Raw genomic sequence first — 20,467 nt, forward strand, 5'->3', positions numbered from 1 at the left:
TGTTTTACCCTCCTTTCTTCTTTAAATGAAAGAGCACAAGGGTCACACTTGATATTTGGTGTTTCGACAGTTAAACGTTATTAAATAGTGGCTCTTTGCAGTGCAATTTTGGCAGGCAAGCGCACAGAGTAAGAAGTAGAAGAAGAAAATTCCCAGACAAATAACAAGTGTCTAAGATGAATCGTGCTGACTCTCTGGCTCCTAAATTAAACACCCAGCAGAAATGGAAACGTTCTTCTAAGTAAAGCCTGTTCGTTAGTCAAGACTAGTTCGCATGATAAAACAGTTGGCGCGTACCAAAACAAGACTGCACATCATGTACTTCACCTTACAAACTTCAACCTCCATCAACTTGGCACAAAACTGATGTTATGTATTGCAGCTTCACAAATTTAAAAGAAATTACAAGCTACACACCTCACAATGCCATTCCCAGTCCTGCCATGCATGCGGTTTACTTGCTTCCTTTTAAAAGTAGACATAATGAAGATAACAAGGAAAAAAAAAAAGATAACAAACTCACCTTAACAAAATTACTTGGTCTCAGTCTGGAATAGCTGCATCCTTGCACTTTTATAGAAAAAAATCTAGCGAGAAACATGAAGGTGGTGCCTTGCTCCTGGAGGCATCTCACCCAGACTTGTACCATATGGGAATGAAATTTCACAACTGTAGTGATATCAGGTAGTCACAAAGCAAAAGTACTTGCCACACACCCTGAACTTACACAATACAAGTCAAAGATGAAATCCAAAAAAGCCCCAACAAACAAAAATCCACACATTTTCAGGACCACAGGTCCTATTTTGGGCTCAGCAGTGCTAACCAAGAGATTGGCCCAATTTATTCAGAAAACGCTTCAAACGTTTCAAATTCCAACGACGGTTTTCAGCTTTGGTGGTGTCTATTTGGTGTCAACACCCAGGCACCCATCTCAGAGACCACCTCTGACAGCTCACAAAAGCAAGAGGGGTCTGGCCAGCATTTGGGCTGGTTTGCCCATTTCTCTTACTTTGCATTTTAGGCAGCAGCCGTTCTGATCGTGCAACACAGACATTTACTGCTCTGGAGTACAAGCACAAGCAAAATGCCTGTTAAGACAGTATGGATTAAACAGACATTCAGCCCTGAGGTATTTTTTTTTAGATGTTAGTTGATATTTTTGAATTATTTATAAATAATTCCGCATTAAATTACAAGTTTCTACGTCAATTTCTCACACTTTCTCATCCTTTTGATAGCCACACAGTTTCACTGGCTGAAAAAGCTGAACTGGGTGCTGGCTACGAACGTCCCGGCGGCACGGGGACGCAGGCAGCAGCTGGGGCAGACAGCTGTCACACGATCCTGCGCTCGCACACAGATGCTGCAGCACATTCAGGGCAAAGTTATGCTTTAATTTTCATCTAGCCTTAAGTGTTGCGTGTTTCTTTGCTCTTTGGCTGCGTTTTTAGGCTCAACCACCATCGTGCTGCTAAAGGGGAAGGCAGAAAGAATTATTCAAACTACAGCAGGACAGCTGGAGATGCAACCTAGAAAACTGTGAATGACAAACATGAGTTATTCACACAAACTTGTGATGGTTTTAAGGCCATACCAGTCTGTAACTGGGCATGTCTTCTGTGAACTTTGTTATTCTGGGTAGAAAAGTAAGATAAACATGCTGCTTACAGGGGGCTGCAGGGTTGTTTTTCTATAGGGATTGTCCTAATATTCAACATTCCTATTACTTACTTTTATAAGTTAAATTATCAAACGGCTTCTTGAAAAAGTTAAAAATAATTATCTTCCTAGAAACAACCATAAGCCTTTTGCTTCCTGAGATCAGCAGATCTTACTTCAATGAAGCACAACTTGTACTGCTCAACAGGCAGACAGGACGGTCTGATCAGGCCTTTCTCTCTTTGTTATTTTTTTATTTTTTCAAAAAATGATCCTGTATTATAAACATGCAAATCTATATCCTTCTGGGTCACCTTCACCGAATGAAAAAAGACAACTGGAAGTGACCTGTTTTGATTTATCAGGAAGTGACCAAATAGCAGAGCAAGTTATAAACAGACAATGGAAAAAAATCCCCCCAGTGACATCTCAGCATGTAGAAAATCTTACATTTTTGAGAACAACCCCCCCCCAAAAAAAGCCTTCCTGTAAGTCTTGGGAAGCTTTGGCAGATATCCTGAAGTTTGATCTTGCTGTCAGTGCCCCTTGTAACAGCTGCTACATTTTTTGATTCTCTGAAACATAAAGTAAACTGTCTTTTTCATCAAAACATAATAATTAAAAAGTTTAAGTCGACAACCCCACAAAATTAATTCACTTACAACATGGGCAGATCGCTAAACCCTGAAAAATTAAGAAACCACTTCATGTGCCCACACTATTAAAATACAGATGTCATGCTACATTATATAAATGCAAGATACTAGTCTGATGAAAACAAAAACAAACAAACCAACCAAACCCAAACACACTGGCTTGAAAGGTGACCTCCTGCGGGCCTCCACCACCCTCACAGCGAGGCACACAAGCATCCTCCTCCTCCTCCCCCCTGCCACCGAGGTGCTCAACCCAGGGATAACAATTTCCCACAATCAATCTGTCCTTTACCCCTTCCCTACCTGTGCTGCCAGCTGGGTCAGGACAACAAACAAGCATGGAAAAGTTCCTTAAGGAAAAAGATGAGCCTGTTTTCTGAGCCTGCATTTCCAGCAGGTGCAACCACTACAGAAGTCCAGGGGACCTTTGGGGCAGAGGGGACACACAACCAACCTCACTAAGCAGCATAAAACGGGATCCAAGGACCTTCCTTTCCCTTACGGTGCTGCAAGACAAAGTCAGGAACTGGCATAATTTGTGAATAAATCCCTTTCCAGTGCTACAAAAAGCTTTAGGTTTTTGCTGCTGCTCTTGACCTAGAAAGATCAAGCAGCACCTATTCTTGCACAGCTACAGCCTCCTGCAAGCTTTAAGCAATGCAGTATGACAAACTCTGGGTGTAACAAATACTTCTGACGGATTTCTTATTTCATCTTTCGGTAGCTGCAGATGCCCTCACGTTCTGCCACCCCATAAAAGCACGTAGCAGCTGAATACATCCTAATTTCAAGGCAAAAATCTTGAAATGTCTCATCGTTGCTTAAAGATGCTAACAATGACCTTCACGCTCCCAGTAAATCCTCCAATTCTGACCCACAGCCTGCTGCAGAAGTTGCTGCTGTTCCACTAACGCACCGGAGCAGCCACCATTATTAATTATAAATAATTATTAATGGACTTATGGGGACGTTTCTTATTCTGCCCCCTTCTTGGATTGAAACTACTATGACATGCCAGACAGCGCAGAAAGTTTAAGTTTCGCCTGAGATGAGGTGATGTTATTCAACAGTCTTAATTTAAACGAAAATACCCAAAATAATACTTGAAGGCTGTGACAATTCGAAGACCATTCAGGTTGAAGTTCAACCCCAAGGCGCAGTCCTTTGTTAGCAGCCGACACCGACGTGCAGGTCGAGTTCAGGTGCCAGGGCCCACTTTTCTAATATCCCTACAAAAATAAGCAGCAGGATGTAATTACCTCGGATTTTCCGAACAGTACTTTTAAGGTCAACAATTAGCAATTAAGGAGAAAAAGAAAAGGATGAGAGCAGGGCTGAGAAGACTTGAGCCATGTCACCCAGTTCACCCCAGACAAGGCAGGGACGGTAACGGCAACACTTCGCATCGCCCAGCGGGCGCGGAGGAGAAGGAATTTCTGCGATGTGACTCGACTCCTCGCTGAAAACTAACTTTAATTCTCACCTACAAACTGTTCTCCGTGTCCTCCATGCCCTCAGCCAGCGGGAGTAGCTTCGCTTTCCCCCCCCCCGATTCTTTTTTTCCTCCCCCCCAGTTCAAAGTGCCGTGAACAAACTTTGTCCTTCACGCTGCCAACTGGGAGCAACGGGATTTCAAGGTCACTCGTGCTGGCGAAGGCGGGCCGGGCTCCGGCAACCCGGGCTGCAGCAGCGCTGCGCTCCGCCGGCGGGGGGGCACCGCGCGGATCCCCTTTCGCCGGAAAACCTGGGAGCGATCCGCGCTCCCAGCCCGCTCCTCCGGCTGTCACCGCCGGGCTGCGCGGCTCCGGTGACCTTCACTGCTTTTGGGCAAATAAAAGCGAAAACAAAGGGCCGCTTGTGCTCGCCGGGAGCGCGGCGGGCGCTCTGGGGGCTCGGCTGCCCCCCCCGGAGCCGCGTTCGCCGTGGGTGCCCGCGGGCCGGCTGCCGGGCAGCCCCCGCCAAGGGCGGCCGGGGCGGACCTCCCCCGCGCAGCGCGGCGGCCGCCCCGGGGAAGCGGGCGGGAGGCGCTGCCATTTTCTGCCCTCCCGGTTACCGGCTCCGAGGCGGCGCGGCCCCCCCGGCGGGGCGCGGCCCTGCGGTGCCCCCGGCCGTATCCGCCGCTCCGGGGGCTCAGCCTCGGGCCGCGACCCCGGCGCCTCCCGCCACCCCTCCGGGCTGCCGCTGCCTCCTCCTCCTCCGCCCGCCGCGCAAGGCCGAGACACCCCGAGGCCGGGCGGGCAACCCCCGCCGCCGGGCCCGCTCCTCCGTCACCGGGCCGCAGCCGCCCCGCCGCCCCCCGCCCCAGCCAGCGCGGCTCCAGCCGCCGTCACCAACTCACCGGGCCGCCGCAGGCCCTGCCCGCCGGCGGGGGAGCGGCTGCGGCGGGGGGCGGCGGCCACCGGGCCTGCGCGCCATCCCTTTGTCTTTGAGCTGACCCCTGCCTGCCGGGCCGCCGCGTCCCCGCCACACCGGGCCGCCGGCCCCTTTAACAGCCGCCGCGCAGCCTACCCTGCTGCGCCCGCCCGGCCCGGCCCGCCCGCACCCATTGGCTGCGCGCCGCCGCGGGGGGCGCGGCCCGGCGCCGCTCATTGGCCGCCGGCGGCGGCGCAACGTCGCCGTCCACTTCCTGCTTTAAAGTTACCTTGAGAGGCGGCGCAGGGGTCAGAGCGGCGCCCGCCCGCCCGCCGCCCCCTCCGCAGCGCGGCGGCCGGGCCCTCCCCGGCGGCTCCTATTGGCCGCTGGGCTCCGAATCAAACACGCAGAGGGGTCGTGGGGCGGCTGCCGATTGGCCCACACCGCCTGTCACTCCAGCAGCGCCCACCCCCCCCCCCCCTCCCGCCGCCTCCGCGTCACGGGGCGCCGAGCGCACCGGCGGGTCACGGGGCAGCGCGCGGGCTGCGGCCGGGCTGCACGTGCGCGCGCGCCCACGCTCGCACGCGACGCACCGGCGGGAGCCGCGACGGTGCCAGGCGCGGTCCCTCGGTGCGGGCGGGCGGATTCCCGCTGGGAGAGAGCGCGGTCCGGCACGGAGAGGAGCGCGGAGATCCGCCGAGTAACGGCGCTCCCGGTAGTCGGACCGACGGCACCGGTTGGCTGCTGCAGGCTCGTTCGCAGTCAGTCGGGTACCGACCGACCGACCGGCCGGCCGGCCGCCGGGTCACGGAGCACCCCGCGCGCGGGGCCGGTGCCAAGTGGCACCTGCAGGGGCAGGAGCAGCCCCAAGAGGCGTGCGGGTAACGTCCAGTGGCACTTCCCGCCTGCGATCCACCGGGAACGTCGGCGTGGCTGCGCGGTGAGCGGGATCAAACACGTGCCCGCAGCCTGATGTGGGCACCGAGACTGGAAAATAACCCAGCGGGTAAAAAACCAACAAAAACACAGTCTGCTTGCCCGACGGACAAACGCCCCGGTCTACCCGCTGGCATCCCTGGCACAGTCGGCCAAACACCTCCAACGTTCCTCCTCACGGGACGCTCGGGAAGCGAAGCGAGCGCGGGCACAGCGCCCACCTCTCGGCGGTGCCCCTTGGCAGCTCTGCCCACGCGCACAGCCGCCCCCCAGCCTCGCGCCGCGGTTCTCGGAGCCCCCGAGAGCGCCCTGGGAACGGACGGAAAGGTGGGAACGGACGGAAAGGTGGGAACGGCGTGTTCACCAAGCCCAGACAACGTTTTCACCTGTGCGGACACACAACTTCCAGCAGGTTCTCAACACCACCCCGACGGATTGCAAGCTGCGTTCCAAGATCCAGTTTGCTGCTGGAAAACAACGTGCTTCCAGGATTATATATGGAAAAACCCAACACGAAGCCAATGCTTTACCAATCCTGCGGATTAAATTAGTTTGAATCAGATTGCAAGGAGAGATTAACTTAAAAATAGATCTTCTTGGTGATTTATTAAATATAACTGGTTAAAACCTGTCTTAAAAAAAAAATACTACTACTTGGCAATGCTTTGTTCTCTCCCTGTGTCATTCCTCAGATAAAAGCTGCGGAATGCTGACTATGGGAGGTATGCAAGGTGCTTCCAGGCAAAACCAGTGCACACCAGCCCACCACCTTCCAGCCCTGCAGAGGAGCAATGCCTCGCTGGTATTATATATCTGTATCCCAACACAAGAAGGACATGGAGCTGCTGGAGCGGGGCCAGAGGAGGCCACAAAGATGATCCAAGGGCTGGAGCACCTCTGCTATGGAGACAGGCTGAGAGAGTTGGGGCTGTTCAGCCTGGAGAAGAGAAGGCTCCGGGGAGACCTTCCAGCACCTGAAGGGGCTACAAGAAAGCTGGAGAGGGGCTTTGGACAAGGGTGTGGAGTGACGGGACACAGGGCAATGGATTTAAACTGAAAGAGGGCAGATTTCAATGGGATCTAAGGTAGAAATTCTTCATCATGAGGGTGGTGAGGCACTGGAGCAGGTTGCCCAGAGAAGCTGTGGCTGCCCCATCCCTGGAAGTGTTGAAGGCCAGGTTGGATGAGGCTTTGGGCAACCTGGTGTAGTGGAGGGTGTCCCTGCCCAGGGATGATCCATCATCCATGATGAAAATGGATGATCTCTGAGGTCCTTTCCAACCCAAACCATTCCACGATTCTATTTCGAGTGGCAATGACTGCACAAACACATTCCCATGTGCCTTCTCGACCCCCGGTCACCTACGGATGGAGAGCCCCTCTCCTGTGTGTGGGTACCACCCAGCCCACGGGAACGGCTACCGCTCTTATAGTACTTAATAATTCCTCATGACATAAAAAAAATAATTTTGGGAACCTCTGCAGTGAAGGGGCTGCAGCTGCTCTTGCTCTGTTAGCTGAGCCAACACTCGGGGACTGCCGAAATCCCACCTGAAAGATTTAACTACAAAGTTGCTGGGAGGACAGAGGAGAAAGGAAAGCTCTTAACTCAGGAACTGGCACCTGTCGCTGCGCTTTGCAGCTGTAGCACTTCTGAGAGGGCGACACGGCACGTTACGGACGTAGGGCATGAGCACAGACGCTGATGAACACGACTTCTCTTTATGAAGCACAGAACCAGGGGGAGCAGGCTGGCTGTGCAGGATAAACGACCAGCTCAGGGTCACCCAGCCCACCCACAGTGACCCGAGGACCAACAGGATTACACCCGATTCCCAGTCCTTGCTCAGCGTGAGCAGCTCTCCGCGCTGGGTGGAGGTTTCAAAGGTCCAACTCGAAGCACCACTTCTTTGCTTTGACCAAGAACTCTGCATTCATCCCAAAACGTGTCCGAATCCTCCACGTGCTGTGGCCACAGCAGCCTGCAGGCCACCAGCCCCTGTCTCAAAGAAGCCCTCGTACAAGTGACACGAAAACCAATGTTTTTGGTTATGATGGAGCACACGATGCCAGATGTGAGACCACATGAGGCGGTCACCACAACGACCAGTGCCTAAGGGATGGTAAGCTGGGCCCAGGTCAGTTCAGGCTGGTAACAGAGCATGGCTCACCTGAAGACAATCACAGCTCCAGCAGGAGCAGCCTAGTCCAAAAACATCACCTCCTTTAAGAAGGGCATGGGTAAGCCTAAGACAAGACAGGTGATGTTGCCAAGGGCAACTGCAGCAAACGATGCCTGATGACCCAAGAGATCTGTTTTCTGGATGCAGGACTAGAGGAAAAGTCAACCACGTGCTTGCAGACCGCTCTGCATCGCAAGCGAAGCCAGTTGAGACTTTCCTTTTACTTGCATGTACTCAGACAGCTGTTGAGACAGACAAAAAGTATTTATTCATAACTACGGAAGAACACTGTACTCAACAAGTATCTCAGAAGGTGACATGAAGAGCCACATTCCAGAAGAAGTAGCCAGCTCTATTGTTTCTTCTTCTGCGAGCAGCCTGAAGTCTGACAGAGCTCCGGGTTCCGGAGCCAGCCCTGGGACACAGCTCAACCAACACAAAGCGTAAACTGGCCTTGCCACCAAAGAGCTGTCCTGCCACCCGGCTTGCCCTGTGCCCACCGCTCAGCCCTGACCCCCCAAACACTCGCACAGCTAATGATGCAGCCAGGAAAGGAATTGAACTGAGTGAAACCCAGCCTAGCCAAAAAGAATTAGCTTTCATCCACGCCACACTCATACTGGTTTTAAGGTATAGTGCTTTACCCGTTACTGGGGGTTTCATTTTCTTAGCTCAGGAAAAAGCAGGATCTAGGGAAACCACAGAATCACAGACTGGTTTGGGTTGGAAGGGACCTCAAAGATCATCCAGTTCCAACCCCCCTGCCATGGGCAGGGACACCCTCCACTACACCAGGTTGCCCAAAGCCTCATCCAGCCTGGCCTTGAACACTTCCAGGGATGGAAGCACAACATTTAGGTGCAGATATTTTCACAGCGCCCATGAGTTTTGAGCACGGATTAAACAATCCCTCAGTTATTTACCAGAGACTCACAAATCACCTGCGAGTGCTTCACGGCCGGGCTTGGCTCCTGCCCTTCCTCCCACCGAGAGTCGGGCAGACTCTGGAGAAGCCCCGGGCAGAAAAACACCCCAAACACCAGTAAAATACAGCCCCGCTGGTGCGTGAAACCGAACCCTCCCGCAGTAAACCCCTCGCCGGGGCCCGCCATGCCCGGCCTGCCGCCGCCGGTGCCTGCTGCCTGCGCGGGAAGGCCCCGGAGGCCGCGGGAAGGCCTCCGCGCCGCGCCCTGCCCGCCGGCTGGCACTGCCGCGGGTCCCGGGCGCTCCGCCAACCACGGCGCTGCACGGGCCTCGCTCGCTCCCCGCGGGGCCCGGCCGCACCCCCCTCCCCCCCGCCACGGACCGCGCGGGGAAACGGCCCGGTTCCCTGTCCTCTCTCCGGTCCGCCCCGCGATAGCCAACCAGCGCGCGGCCTCTCCCGCCCGCCTCCCCGGGCGCGGGCCAATCAGCGGGCGCGCTGCGGCTCGGCCAATCGGACGGCAGCTGCGGCCCGCGGGGTGAAGGGGGGGGAACCCCGCGGGCCGCCCCCGCCCCGCGCCCCCTCACGGCCCGCCGCCTCCCCCCGCCGCCTTCTCTCCCGCGCCTTCCGCACTCACCGGGGCGGCCGGCGCCGCGACCTCCGCCTGCTCCGCCCGGTGCCCGCGCTGCCTCCGGCCCGGCTGTCGGGAGGCGGGAAGGAGGGGGAGGGGGGGCGGCCGCAGCAGCGCGAGCGCTCGGCGGCCGAGAAACAAGATGGCGGCGGAGCCGTGAGGCGGCGGTGCTCAGGCTCCGCCCCTTTCTCCTGCGGCGCCGCTCTGCGCATGCGCATGACCCGCGGCTGATCTCGCGAGAGTTCCGCTGGGGCGAGGCCGGGAGCGGGGATCCACCGGGCGGGGCGGGGGAGGATCCGCCGGGCGGACCGGATCCTGCAGCCGCGGTGGAGGAGCTGCTGCTCCATGAGCTTGTTGGCTCCTCCAGGGAGGTTCGCCGCCCGTCATGGCCCTGAGCGCCGATGAAGCCTCGCTGAGGCGTCCTGCGCTCCTCACGGCTCCGGCCGGTCACGGCGGGGGAGCTCCGCAACCGCCCTGCCCAGGCTGGAGCGGGTTCAAGCAAAAGTCTGTGCCCCAGTTCAGCCCGCTGTCTCGGTTCCCAGGGACTGCTTTGCTGGCTCCGGGGCACGTTACCCTGATGCATGACTCATGCTGCTTCAGTATTTTCCCATGAAAAAAGTGCGTTCTGAAAAGTCACTCCGTCTTTCATAGAGTCACAGACTGGTTTGGGTTGGGAGGGACCTCACAGACCATCCAGTTCCAGCCCCCCTGCTATGGGCAGGGACACCCTCCACTACACCAGGTTGCCCAAAGCCTCATCCAACCTGGCCTGGAACACTTCCAGGGATGGGGCAGCCACAGCTTCTCTGGGCAACCTGTGCCAGTGCCTCACCACCCTCAGAGTGAAAAATTTTGCCTCCTTCCTGTCTTTCTGGTGCCCAAATAGTTTGCATCCCATTTCCTAGAAGGAGGATTTGCCTGTCTGGTGCTTTAAACGTCATTCCAGATGGGAAAGGAAAGTCAGGTCCTGTGTGGCTGCCGCCCTTCCCATCACCCTTTCCCTGGGGTTTCCAAAATTGTAATGCCTGCTGGTGAAGTTTCGGATACAAGGATCACCGTGTAGGCTCTGCACGAGAGAGGAGCAAATCCTGCACCCTGCAAACACGGAAAATCGGGATCTGTGGTTTCTGTTCGATGCCGTTTGCCCAAATGTACAAAACGGGACAAATTTCCGCGTACGCCGTGGTTTCAGAGCGCGGCTGCCCTCGAGACCGTGTTGGCACTGAAGTGGGAGATTATCTCGCAGCAAATTCCTGCAGTTTTATTGAAAGTCTTGCAACTTGGTGATCTCAGGGCACTTGCAAGGCAGCCAAGAAATAAAAGTCATGCTAGTTGGTGGGGTTTTTTTTATTCTCACAGTTTCTAAGCTCGCCTCCTTTTGGCGCAGCATTTGAGGGCGATGACACGCAATGTTACACGGCCCGTCTCCAAAATGACTCATTTATAAATCAATTAGCCGGCACCGCTGCTGACTGTGCTGCCCGGCACAGCTGTCAAACCAACCAGCTGTTTCTCCTGCCGTGGATCAGGCCCCACTCAAGGGGTTTCTGCACAACACCCCACTCCCCCTCCCGCTGAATCCCTTTGTGTGCCCTCGCGCTGCACCCGTGATGCTCCATTTCCTCCCACCTGCTCTCCCGGCAGCAACGGATGCATTGTCTGGAGCTGCTCGGCTTCCCAAGAGGGATCGCGGCCATCTGCAAACTCAGAGCTCTGTCAGCCTGCCCGAAACGTGGAGGAGCCAAGAAAAACAAGAAAGGAAAAAAAAACCCACAACAAAAAAAAACCCCAAGCACTTTTCCACTCTCTGCTTCATGGGTGCTGGCATGGATTTGTTTGTGCTTTGTTGGGTTCATGCTTCACCAGCACCTGCTGCCTGCTCAGCCGATCCCCTCCCGCGCCGGCGGCGGGACCCCGAGGAGCTGTGTGCTGACTGCACCCCGGGGCCGGGTTTGGGAAGAGCTGAAGTTGTTTGAGAAAATGGTCTCTGAGAGCAGAGGTGACATGCCTGGCCCTTCTCCTCAGCTCCTCTCCTGTCCCTCGGAGACAGTACTCCCGGTACAGCAGTCCTCTGGACTCATCCCAAATAAGCTGTTGCTTTGGGGCGATTAAAGTGTAGGAAAGAAAAACGCGGGTAAAAATTCTGTGTGGACATGGACACACTGCCTTGTAGATCTGGGGGAAAAAAGAGGCTATTCAGGAGCAGATTCGAGGCCCCAGCAGTCTGCCCCATTGTGTCACATCTTGGTTCACACCTGATGCCAGGCTGCAAACTGGGCTCCTAGCCCAGCATGCAAGTGCCACATCCCACAGGGTACATCTCCCAGTTGGGGACCATCTATATGACATTTAAGTATATTTAAGTTAAGAGGGTATATCAGTATGCCTGTACATCTACGCATGTTTCTGGAGGCCCTGTAGAAGCCTTGTCTTCTGCATGGAAAGAAAAATCCAGAAAGATAATTTGACACAGGAGAGATGATGGTTTGGGTGCTGCCACAAGATTCCTTGGGAGACCAAAGGACCTGAAGGACGATCTAGAGTCAGCCCTGCTGCTGTGGTTCACCAGCAGCTTTTGTGCTCGAGTAGTTTGAGGTCTGAACTCAGCTCTCAGAATATCAAGGGGCTTTTACCTTCTCTGGCCCAGACAGGAGCCCCCAAACCACCATCGCACTCTCCCTAGTTCTCCCAGCCCTCCACCTCCAGGGCAGAGACAACAGAAATCATTAAAAAAACCCAGAGTTACGAAATCTAGAAACCGTAAGAGCTGCAGAAGAGCCATTGTGAACTGAGACACTCAGCCCAGCTCTAACTAGGAGACCGTGTTTCCAGGTAAGCACTTTCATCTCACCAGCAGCGAGGAGAAGATGCAGCTCCCAGTTCAGAGCTGGGATTTGGCTCAGTGTGTGTGGTCCTGCTGCAGGACAGTGGGTTGCCTGGTGCCTGCAGCATCCCAAAAAGAAGCAGATGGTGTACTGGTGCCCTTGCCTGGCTGGTGCCCAGCACAGATCAACCACGCTGGCTTTCCCAGTAGGATACTGGTGAGCCCACGTGACCCGATTGCTCCCTGCAGAACGGCGAAAGGAGATTTCACGGCATCTCGGTGCAGCTCCTTCTCCTGCGAGAAGTGGGACACGGCGCAGGAGTGGGAGAGCAGGCTGCAGAGCTGACGCAGCGCCGACAACCTCAGCACCGGCAGCAGCGTGCTCACCCCCGTGGGCAAGGGCTGCAGCGGTGCCAAGGGGACAAGCCCCTCTGCCCACCCGGGGCCTGCCCCACAGCCCAGCTCTCTGGACGGGGACCAGCAGCATTCTGGAAAACAGTCGGCACAACATGCTGGGTTCACCCAGTGCCAGTGCAAACCACCCTCTCCCCATAACCCTTCCCAAAGTGCAGCCCTCTCCCTCCCCCAGTGCCCAGCCCCAGAGCCCCCGACATTTCTGCCTCCTGCTTTGTGGTTTGCCCGTTACATCCACCTCTCGCCAGGACAAGCAGAGGCAGGGAAAAGGCAGCATGTGGAACCCACAGGGGCTGCAGGATCCCGGGGGTCACCCATGCGGGAACACCACGGTTTGGGGTGCCACAACAGCGCGGCTTGCAAAGCCTCTTCCGTGCTTTCCGTTAGCCTGTGGCCAGCGCCCTCGGCCCCCCGTGCCACACGCTGCTCATAGCCCCTGCAGTGCCGTAAAGCCGAGCCCCCACGAATCCTCTTACGTGGGCTTTACCGGAGTAATCCCATTAAACCGCCCCCTTTTCACCGGCACGAAACCAAAACGTAAAGGAGAAGGTGGTGGGGAGCTGCCAAAGCAGAGAGCTGAGCTCCTTAACAAATGAAGAGACAGGCCAGGGCTTTCCTCCATCCCGCTCTGGAGAAGCGATTCCCGGGAACTGGCTGCGGGGGCTGTCAGTGCCACATCCCCCCAGGCACCCCCAGCCCCCGAGTCTCTCCCAGTGGGAGGTTGGCGAAGGATCCCAAAGCGACCTGCCAAGGGAAGCAGAAAACCAGAGTCGATCAGAAAGTTTCCTTCTGATTGAACTGAAAACATTGTCATTATTGTTTTATTATTGACATGAAACTTCTTGATTTATCATCAAAATGTGGCAGTTGGAAAAAAATGTTAGAAGGAGAGGCTTTTCACTGTCGAGGCACGTGTTTTCACTATCTCTTCCCCCAAAAACAATATGTTCCCAGGACTGACGCTTTCCCCACAAAGCTGGAAGTTTGCTTTGATGAAATTAGCCTTTCCTGCAGCGATATTTTCAGCTAGTTTTTCTAAATATTCCTCAGAAAGGCCCCCTCCAGACAACCTCTCCCTCCCTGAGTTTGTTTATATGCTTTGAATTCTGTTAGGAAACCATCTCCCTACTTCAGCGATGTTTTATCCAAGTTTCCATATTTAGTTCTTTCAGCTATTCCTGCTCCTTAACCAGCTTTCCCGTGCACAACGCCGGGACCCACCGCATCCCAGCTCTCCGCAGCATCCCCTTCCCCTCCCTCAGGGCGAATTTTCCCCCATCCTCCCTGCACCGATGGATGCCCGTTGAGCATCGTACTCACCAACCCGCCTTGGGGACATGGTCCCAAATCACCCCCCAGCCCCTGACCCCGACACAGGGAACCCAGCAGAGGCTTTGCCTGCGAGGGCCAGATGGTTTCCAGCAGGCTGGGATGCCGGTGGCAGCCCTGGGACCCCTGGCATGGTGAGGATGGGGAGCCCACCCGCCAGGAAATCCAAGGTTAGCGTTATTTTAGGGAGGGACAGAGTTAAAGTTGGTGAAGGAGGGCTTCCTCCTGGCACGTGGCTCCATGTCAGCCGTGGTGTGCAGCCTGCAGAGGGAACGCGCTGGAGGAATTTACCATGAGCGAAAAGAGACGCTGCTTAGAGAGAAATTAGTGTTTGTATTCAGGGAGCCAAGGTGAGTCCAAGGGCAGCGCGCGAACTGGGGCTGCCTCTCCGCTCCAACTTTCTCCTTCGGAAGGAACCAGGGCACAAGAAGTGACCCCTTGGCCCCTGTCCCGCCTGGGAGGGCCGTGCTCGCGCTCCGGCGGCAGCCGAAAGGCTGGGAGCACGAGGAGGCGGCGGGGATCGGAGCCGGGAGGTTTACGCGTTCCCGAAGGAGCAGGCACCACGGCCACCCAGGCTGAGCGGGGACCGGCTGGCAACGCTTCAGGTCTGCCTGGAGGCTGCCATGGGCAGCCCTGGGGTTCTGGTTGATGGGTGTGGGGTCTGGCTGGTGATTCTCGGGGTCTGGGTGGCAACTCTTGGGGTCCAGCTGATAGTAGCGGGGTCTGGCCAGTAGCTGTTGGGGTCCAACTGGTGGGAGAGAGGTCAGGTTGGCAGCTCTTGGAGTCCAAATGATGGGCGTGGGGTCTGGCTGGTGGCTCTTGGAGTCTGGCTGGTGGATGTAGGGTCCCTCTTGAGGCTCTTGGGGTCTGGTTGATGGGTGTAGGGTCCAGCTGAAGGCTCATGGGGTCTGGCTGCCAGGTGTAGGGTGCAGCCAGCAGCCCTTAGGATCCGACTGATGGGTGCAGGCTCCGGCTGGTAGCTTTTGGGGTGCAGCTGGCAGCTCTCAGTGTGAAGCTGCTGGGAGCAGGATACAACTGGCAGCTTTTGGGGGGCACCCGGGCAGCCCCGGGTCGGATCCTCGAGGGGATGCCGGCCCCTCTCCACGGCAGCCCGGGCCGTCGGGGCCGGGCCCGGGGCTCCCCCGCCCGCCGCTCCCAGCAGCCCGCCGGGCCGAGGGGAGGAGCGGGCACGGGCGGCGGCGGCGGCAGCGGCGGTGGCGGTGAGTGCCCGCGGCGGCGGCGCGGGGTGGGGCGCGCCCGGGACGGCGACAGCCTCGGTCCCCGCGGCCACCGGCGGGGAGCGGGGCTGCACCTGCCTCGGAGCATCCCCCGCCGGCGGCAGGGGTGGGGGGGGGGCAGTGATTTTTTTGGGGGATGCCCGTCGCGGATGCAGTGCCGGAGAGGAGCGGGACAGGGGCTCCGGCAGCCCCGGGCAGGGAAGAAGGGGGAAGGAGGGGTCCCGACCCTCGGTGGGACAGCCCCGGTGCTCCCCCCTCACCCTACGGCTGCTGACAAGGTGCGCCTGGCACCCCTAAAACAGCCCACGCTCTGAGACGTGAACACCCCGAAAACATCGCTGCACTGAAAGCGTGGGGGCTGCGGCCACGCTCCCCCATCCCCAAGGGCTCCCGGGCTGGGCACTGCCAGGGCCGGTGTACTGGAGCCCTCTCCAGCTCGGGGCAGTGGGCAGCGTTTCCCAGCCAGCAGCTGAGGAACGGGAGCGCTTTCCCGTGCCATCCATCATCCCCGCTGAAAGCCTGTTGACGTCAACCCCGTCCCGTGCACGCTGGTCCCCGCCGCCCGGGAAACGAGGGGTTGGGACTGGTGAAAGCGGGGGGTCCTGCCTGGGGAGGGCTGGCCTCAGGGCATCAGCCTCGCACCGAGCGGCCCACGTAACGCCCGCGCTCACCTCTTCCCCACGTCTCCAGCCTGCGCTTTGCACGTCCCGTTTGCCTCTGCTCCTTCTGGAGAGCCTGCGCTGCCCTCCGTGGCGTTTTGGACAGGTGCTGTGGCTGGTTCTGTAGGCAAAACTGTGAAAGAACTGGTGAGGAGGAGTGAAATGATGCCCCAGGACGGGCAGAGACCCCTGTGCTGCTCCCTGCTTACTGTAACCGGGGTTACAGTAGGTGGGGAGAAGCTCGAGGGCAGCGTGGGCATCACTGTCCGCCCCAGTGAGGAGGCACCAGAATGGGCTTGGACCTGGCTGGCGAGCTGCTGTGGAGCAGTGGCTGCTCTGTGCCCCAAAATGGTCTCCAGAGCCAGGGCCAGCGCGTGGGTGCTCACACTGTGCTGCAGAGCTGCCCCCACGGCAGTTGGTGGCCGTGCCGGGGTCTGCGATGGCTGGTGCCCACTCCTGGGGGTCTGGGAAGCATCACGAGGGGTCTCTCGAGGCTGAGCAAAACAATGAGCCCTGGGCTGAGTTGCCTCACTTGGCACACAGGGAACATCCCGTGGGGCTGCGCGGCTTATTTCGTCGGCGCGCCGAGAGCAGGAGCCCGCGGATCCCCTTGGCCAGCGGCACAGGGATGGGCTTCACCTGCAGCACAAACCCAGCGCCTTCACTGCCGGGCAGAGCAGCTCGGGCTCGTCCCTGCACCTGCCCCAACCAGCCCTGGCACAGCCGGCGGCACCACGCGGCCCCTTCCCCGCGCAGTCGAGCGGCTGCTCCTGCGCCTCTCACCTCCAGCCCCAGTTCAGACGTGCGCCCGCTTCTTCCTACGCCAACACCTCCTGAAGCCAAGCCCTTCTGCTGCGCTTACGCATCTCGCAGGAGGAGCGATGTGCCTCCTCCGGCATCCCTTTGCGAGGGCGAACTCCTGCAGCTTCCCGCATCCCAGCGCTCCTCTCCGCCGACACGGCGCTCCCGGCTCTCGCTCCATCCTCGTTTCAGCCCTGTCCTCGCAGCACCAGTTGCAATAGCCTTTGTGGGACGTGGACAGAGGATGAGATGGTGGCACCTTGGTCTGCCCCTTGCTTGGCTCCTTGCACCCCGAGCCAGAGGGTAAATCCCCACCAATTTCCCCTGCGCACCCCAGGTCTGTCCTCCCACAGCTTCTGCTGCCCCTGGAGCTCAGCCAAGCCAGCCCGTGTGGATTGGGCCCTCCGTGGCCCCACGCTGGCTCTTGCCATGGCACAGCCCTACGGGAAGCATCACATTGATGCAAGATGGTGTTTAAGGTCACGAAAACACCTCATTTTCCTGCTTATTAAAACCCAAGCCGTGCGGCACCATCTCCTTGCACCCGTTTCAATGCACTTAAAATATTTTGTCACAGCATCTCAAATAGCGGGAAAACAGGCTCATTTAGGAATTATTTTGAAGTGGTTTAGTGCAGGATTGACAGCCCTGTTGACACACCGTGCCCGCTGCCTGCTGGGTTTGGGGGCTCCCCGTCTGCCCTGGGGTGCTGTGTTGGACCACGGAGGGATCAGGGTGGGATTCTCCCCGGGGTCCTCATCCTTCCCGCAGATGAAAGGACTCCTGGAGCTGGAGGTGTCTCAGCCTCCAGATAGCCAGTTGCACCCATTTTAGTTGTTGGGTGGTGGAGTGATGTGAGGGCGTTTGGCCTTCGCTTTGGGCACACCCGTGCATCGCCCCTCTCCCCAGCCAAGGCACACGTGCTCCAGGGAGCAGCATCTTACCGGGAACAGCCACTCCAGTGCCCCATCAGCCCGTCCTCCTGCTCCGCTGGGGGTGCTGGTGCCAGCCCAGGAGGGCTGCCCTGGCTTCTCTTGCCAGGTCAGATACAGACAGTGGCAGAACCATGGGTGTTTGCCACAGACAGTGCCAGGCTCCCGCCGTCTCTTGGCATCACTCCGGCTCACAGAAGTCTTCCTACGGCAAGCAAGTTTTCTGCTGATCCCTTAAGAAGCTTTGCTCTAATAGTGCAGTCTTAGCACTTAAAAAGCAACTTTTTCTGCAAACAGCCCACCTCACCCCCTGGCTCCCGCTGGGCTCTGGAGCAAACTGGGACCTGCGGGCTGGATGCAGCTGGGCAGGGCGGATTGGACCCAGTCAGACGGGATGTGGGCTGCTGGCACCAAGCTGTCACGAGGCCACATTCATCGTCCTGTGGACACGGAGCTGAGGGGGCTGTGGGTGGGTTTGGGCACTCATCCTGGAGCTGTTTGGCTGGTGGCTTGGTCCTGGGGAGCCCAACATGGGGCTGTAGCGTTGGGCACCTCTGCTGTGGGTGGGCTTAAGTGACCAGGGGCAGAATGCAGTCAGTACTTTGATTTGAACCCAAGGGGACTTCAGAGCCCCCGGCCCACGTGCGATACAGAGCCCCTGAAAGGCAAAGCAGTATTTGCTAAAGCAGAAAGGGGAGGGAAAGAGGGGGCTGCTGGGTGCTGGCCGCCCGTGGAGGGAAATCAGATGTTCTCTGCAAGAAGAGGAGGGCTGGTAGGAGCAGCAGAAAGCCAGAGCTGATAGCAGTCCTTCCCCTGGAGGAAGCAGCTCCATGAAATATTGATGGGATTCACACACAGCAGACAAGGAGTATGAGCTGCATTGCAGAGCTCGGAGCCGTGCAGCTGGGAAGGCAACGGCTGCTGGATAACAGGAAAAGCTCCGTTCCACAGCCCCTCCGTGCCAGCAGAGGTTGGTACCAGCCCCACCATGGCAGTGCAAGCCCACAGTGCCCGAGCACCAGGCGAGGGGTTGGGGTCTGAGCACAGGTGATCCTGTCCCCCACCCATCCCAGGGGCCACCAAAGGCCCCAGGCTGGTTTCTTGCATCCCTGCTGCCTGCCCATGGTAGTGGCCCAGTGGCCAAGCACCTGCTCATGCATGTCCCCAGCGAGGTCCTGCTCCCTGCCAGCCTGCCCATCATGGCCAAAACCAGCATCAGGGTGCAGCCAACGCTGCACTGAGCTCTGCCCCGCAGGACCTGGTCCAGGCAGCATATCTGCGGGATGAGACCGGACCACGAGGGATGCCCTGGTGCTTGCCGCAGTGCCACGAGCCCTCATCCGCCAGGCAGCTCACCCAGCAGGTCAGCCATCCCCCAGCCACAGCCCCACCGGGTGGCTTTTGCTCCTCTGGTTCTTTGAAGTTGCCTAGGAAACAACGGGATTCAGCTCAGATCTGATTTAACCGAGCGGCAGACGTCATGCAGGGACGTGGGGAAAAGGGACGGTGCAGTCCCAGCACTGGCCCCGGGCTCCTGGCAGCTCAGAGGGGGCTTAGCCCAAGATCAGGCCACCAGGCAGAGGCAGACATTGGTGCCCCTGGCTCCCACATCCATCCTCCACCCAACTAAAGACAGCCATGAGGTGGGTGCAGGCAGACGCTGTGTTCCTGCCTGTCCCTCCCAGAGGTACTCGGTTCCCTGTCCCAGTGCTCCCAGACAGATCCCGTCTGCCAGGAGCATCACTCGTGCTGGAGCGGTGGCAGCCAGGCCGGCTGGAGATGGGTGGCTGGTTTGTGAATGGGGATGGCGAGGAGATCCCCATGGCCGAGGTGTGTGTGGACACAGCTGGGACTGAGGAAGACACAGGCTCCAGCATGGGAGAGTCGGTCCTTGCGTGTCACGCTGTCACTGCCGGCGCTGCACTGGAGACCCCCACACAGGGCTGCAGCTCCGCTCAGCTCTCCCTCCTGGTCCATCCCTTTGCACCGGAGCAGCACAGAGGAGAGCACCTGGAGCAGAAAGACTATTCAGACCCAGCTCACTCCCAGGATCGAGGAACACCATCCCACTGCTTACCCCAGAACAGATGCGATGCGTTGCTTGGGTCACTGGAAGAGCTGGGCTCCATGAAACTGTGTCTCAGCCCTTGGGGACATCCCCCGGACCACAGCGTTGGCCGCTGTCACCACCATCCCATCGGCAGGTCTGTGCAGGACACTGAGCTCTTCACCCACACCATGACCACCAGCACTTCCCATCCCAGTGGAAAGCCTCTGGCTTTTTTCTGCCATCCCTCCCGGAGAGCAGCTCCAACGCCGGATGGAGCGGCTGAGCAGCTCCGGTGTTTTGTCCTCCTGCTCCCAGCCAAGCGCAGGCACCTGCCTTTTGGAGAACCATCTGGACTGGAGCAACCGAGCAGGAACATGCCGCAGAGTTTGTCCCATGGCCTTCCTCCTCTTCTTCCTCCCTGGCACGGGTTTGCAAAGCCTTGCTCATGCAACAGTCAGGCTTTTTCCAGGTGCAGGGGCTGGCACGGGCTGGAGCACCCTCGGGTGGGGGCTGCTCCTGCAGGACACAGCCCTGGCTCAGACCCATCCAAACTTCTCCCCTCTAAGCTCGGCTTTTCCCACAAACTGAGCACATTCGGGCCCATCCTTTAATTCCGAGGTTTCTGTTTCCCGGGAGGCTGTGCAGGAGCAGTAACACTGTGCCTCCAGCACGTTCCAGCCAGAACATAACTTTTATAACGTGCCTGAGCAACGAGATCCGCAGCTCCAGTAGCTGGAGTTACTTCCAAGTTCTCAGCTCATGTGCACTGAATCCTACCTCTTGCTGGGCAATTAAATTTATACAAGCAACTGCCTATCAAACCTGAAGCAATTAATTAGAAGCAAGTACTTTTCGGGGAAATAAGCCCTTGCCTTACT

At 57.7% G+C, this 20,467-nt stretch overlaps 1 protein-coding gene across 4 annotated transcripts in view; it reads right to left on the reverse strand.

Annotated features, from left to right (window-relative positions):
* NFYC (nuclear transcription factor Y subunit gamma) overlaps window positions 1–3,542 on the reverse strand; it is a 31,693-nt gene extending 28,151 nt beyond the window's left edge. For all 4 annotated transcript variants that reach the window (XM_086626263.1, XM_086626262.1, XM_086626261.1 and 1 more), the window contains exon 1: window positions 3,410–3,542. In XM_086626263.1, coding sequence (XP_086482389.1) covers window positions 3,410–3,449 — 40 coding nt within the window. In that variant the 5' untranslated portion in view covers window positions 3,450–3,542. The remainder of the gene's footprint in view (window positions 1–3,409) is intronic.
* Between the last annotated feature and the right edge of the window lie 16,925 nt (window positions 3,543–20,467).

This window comes from Tauraco erythrolophus, chromosome 24, assembly GCF_009769465.1.
Source record: "Tauraco erythrolophus isolate bTauEry1 chromosome 24, bTauEry1.pri, whole genome shotgun sequence".
NCBI lineage: Eukaryota > Metazoa > Chordata > Aves > Musophagiformes > Musophagidae > Tauraco > Tauraco erythrolophus.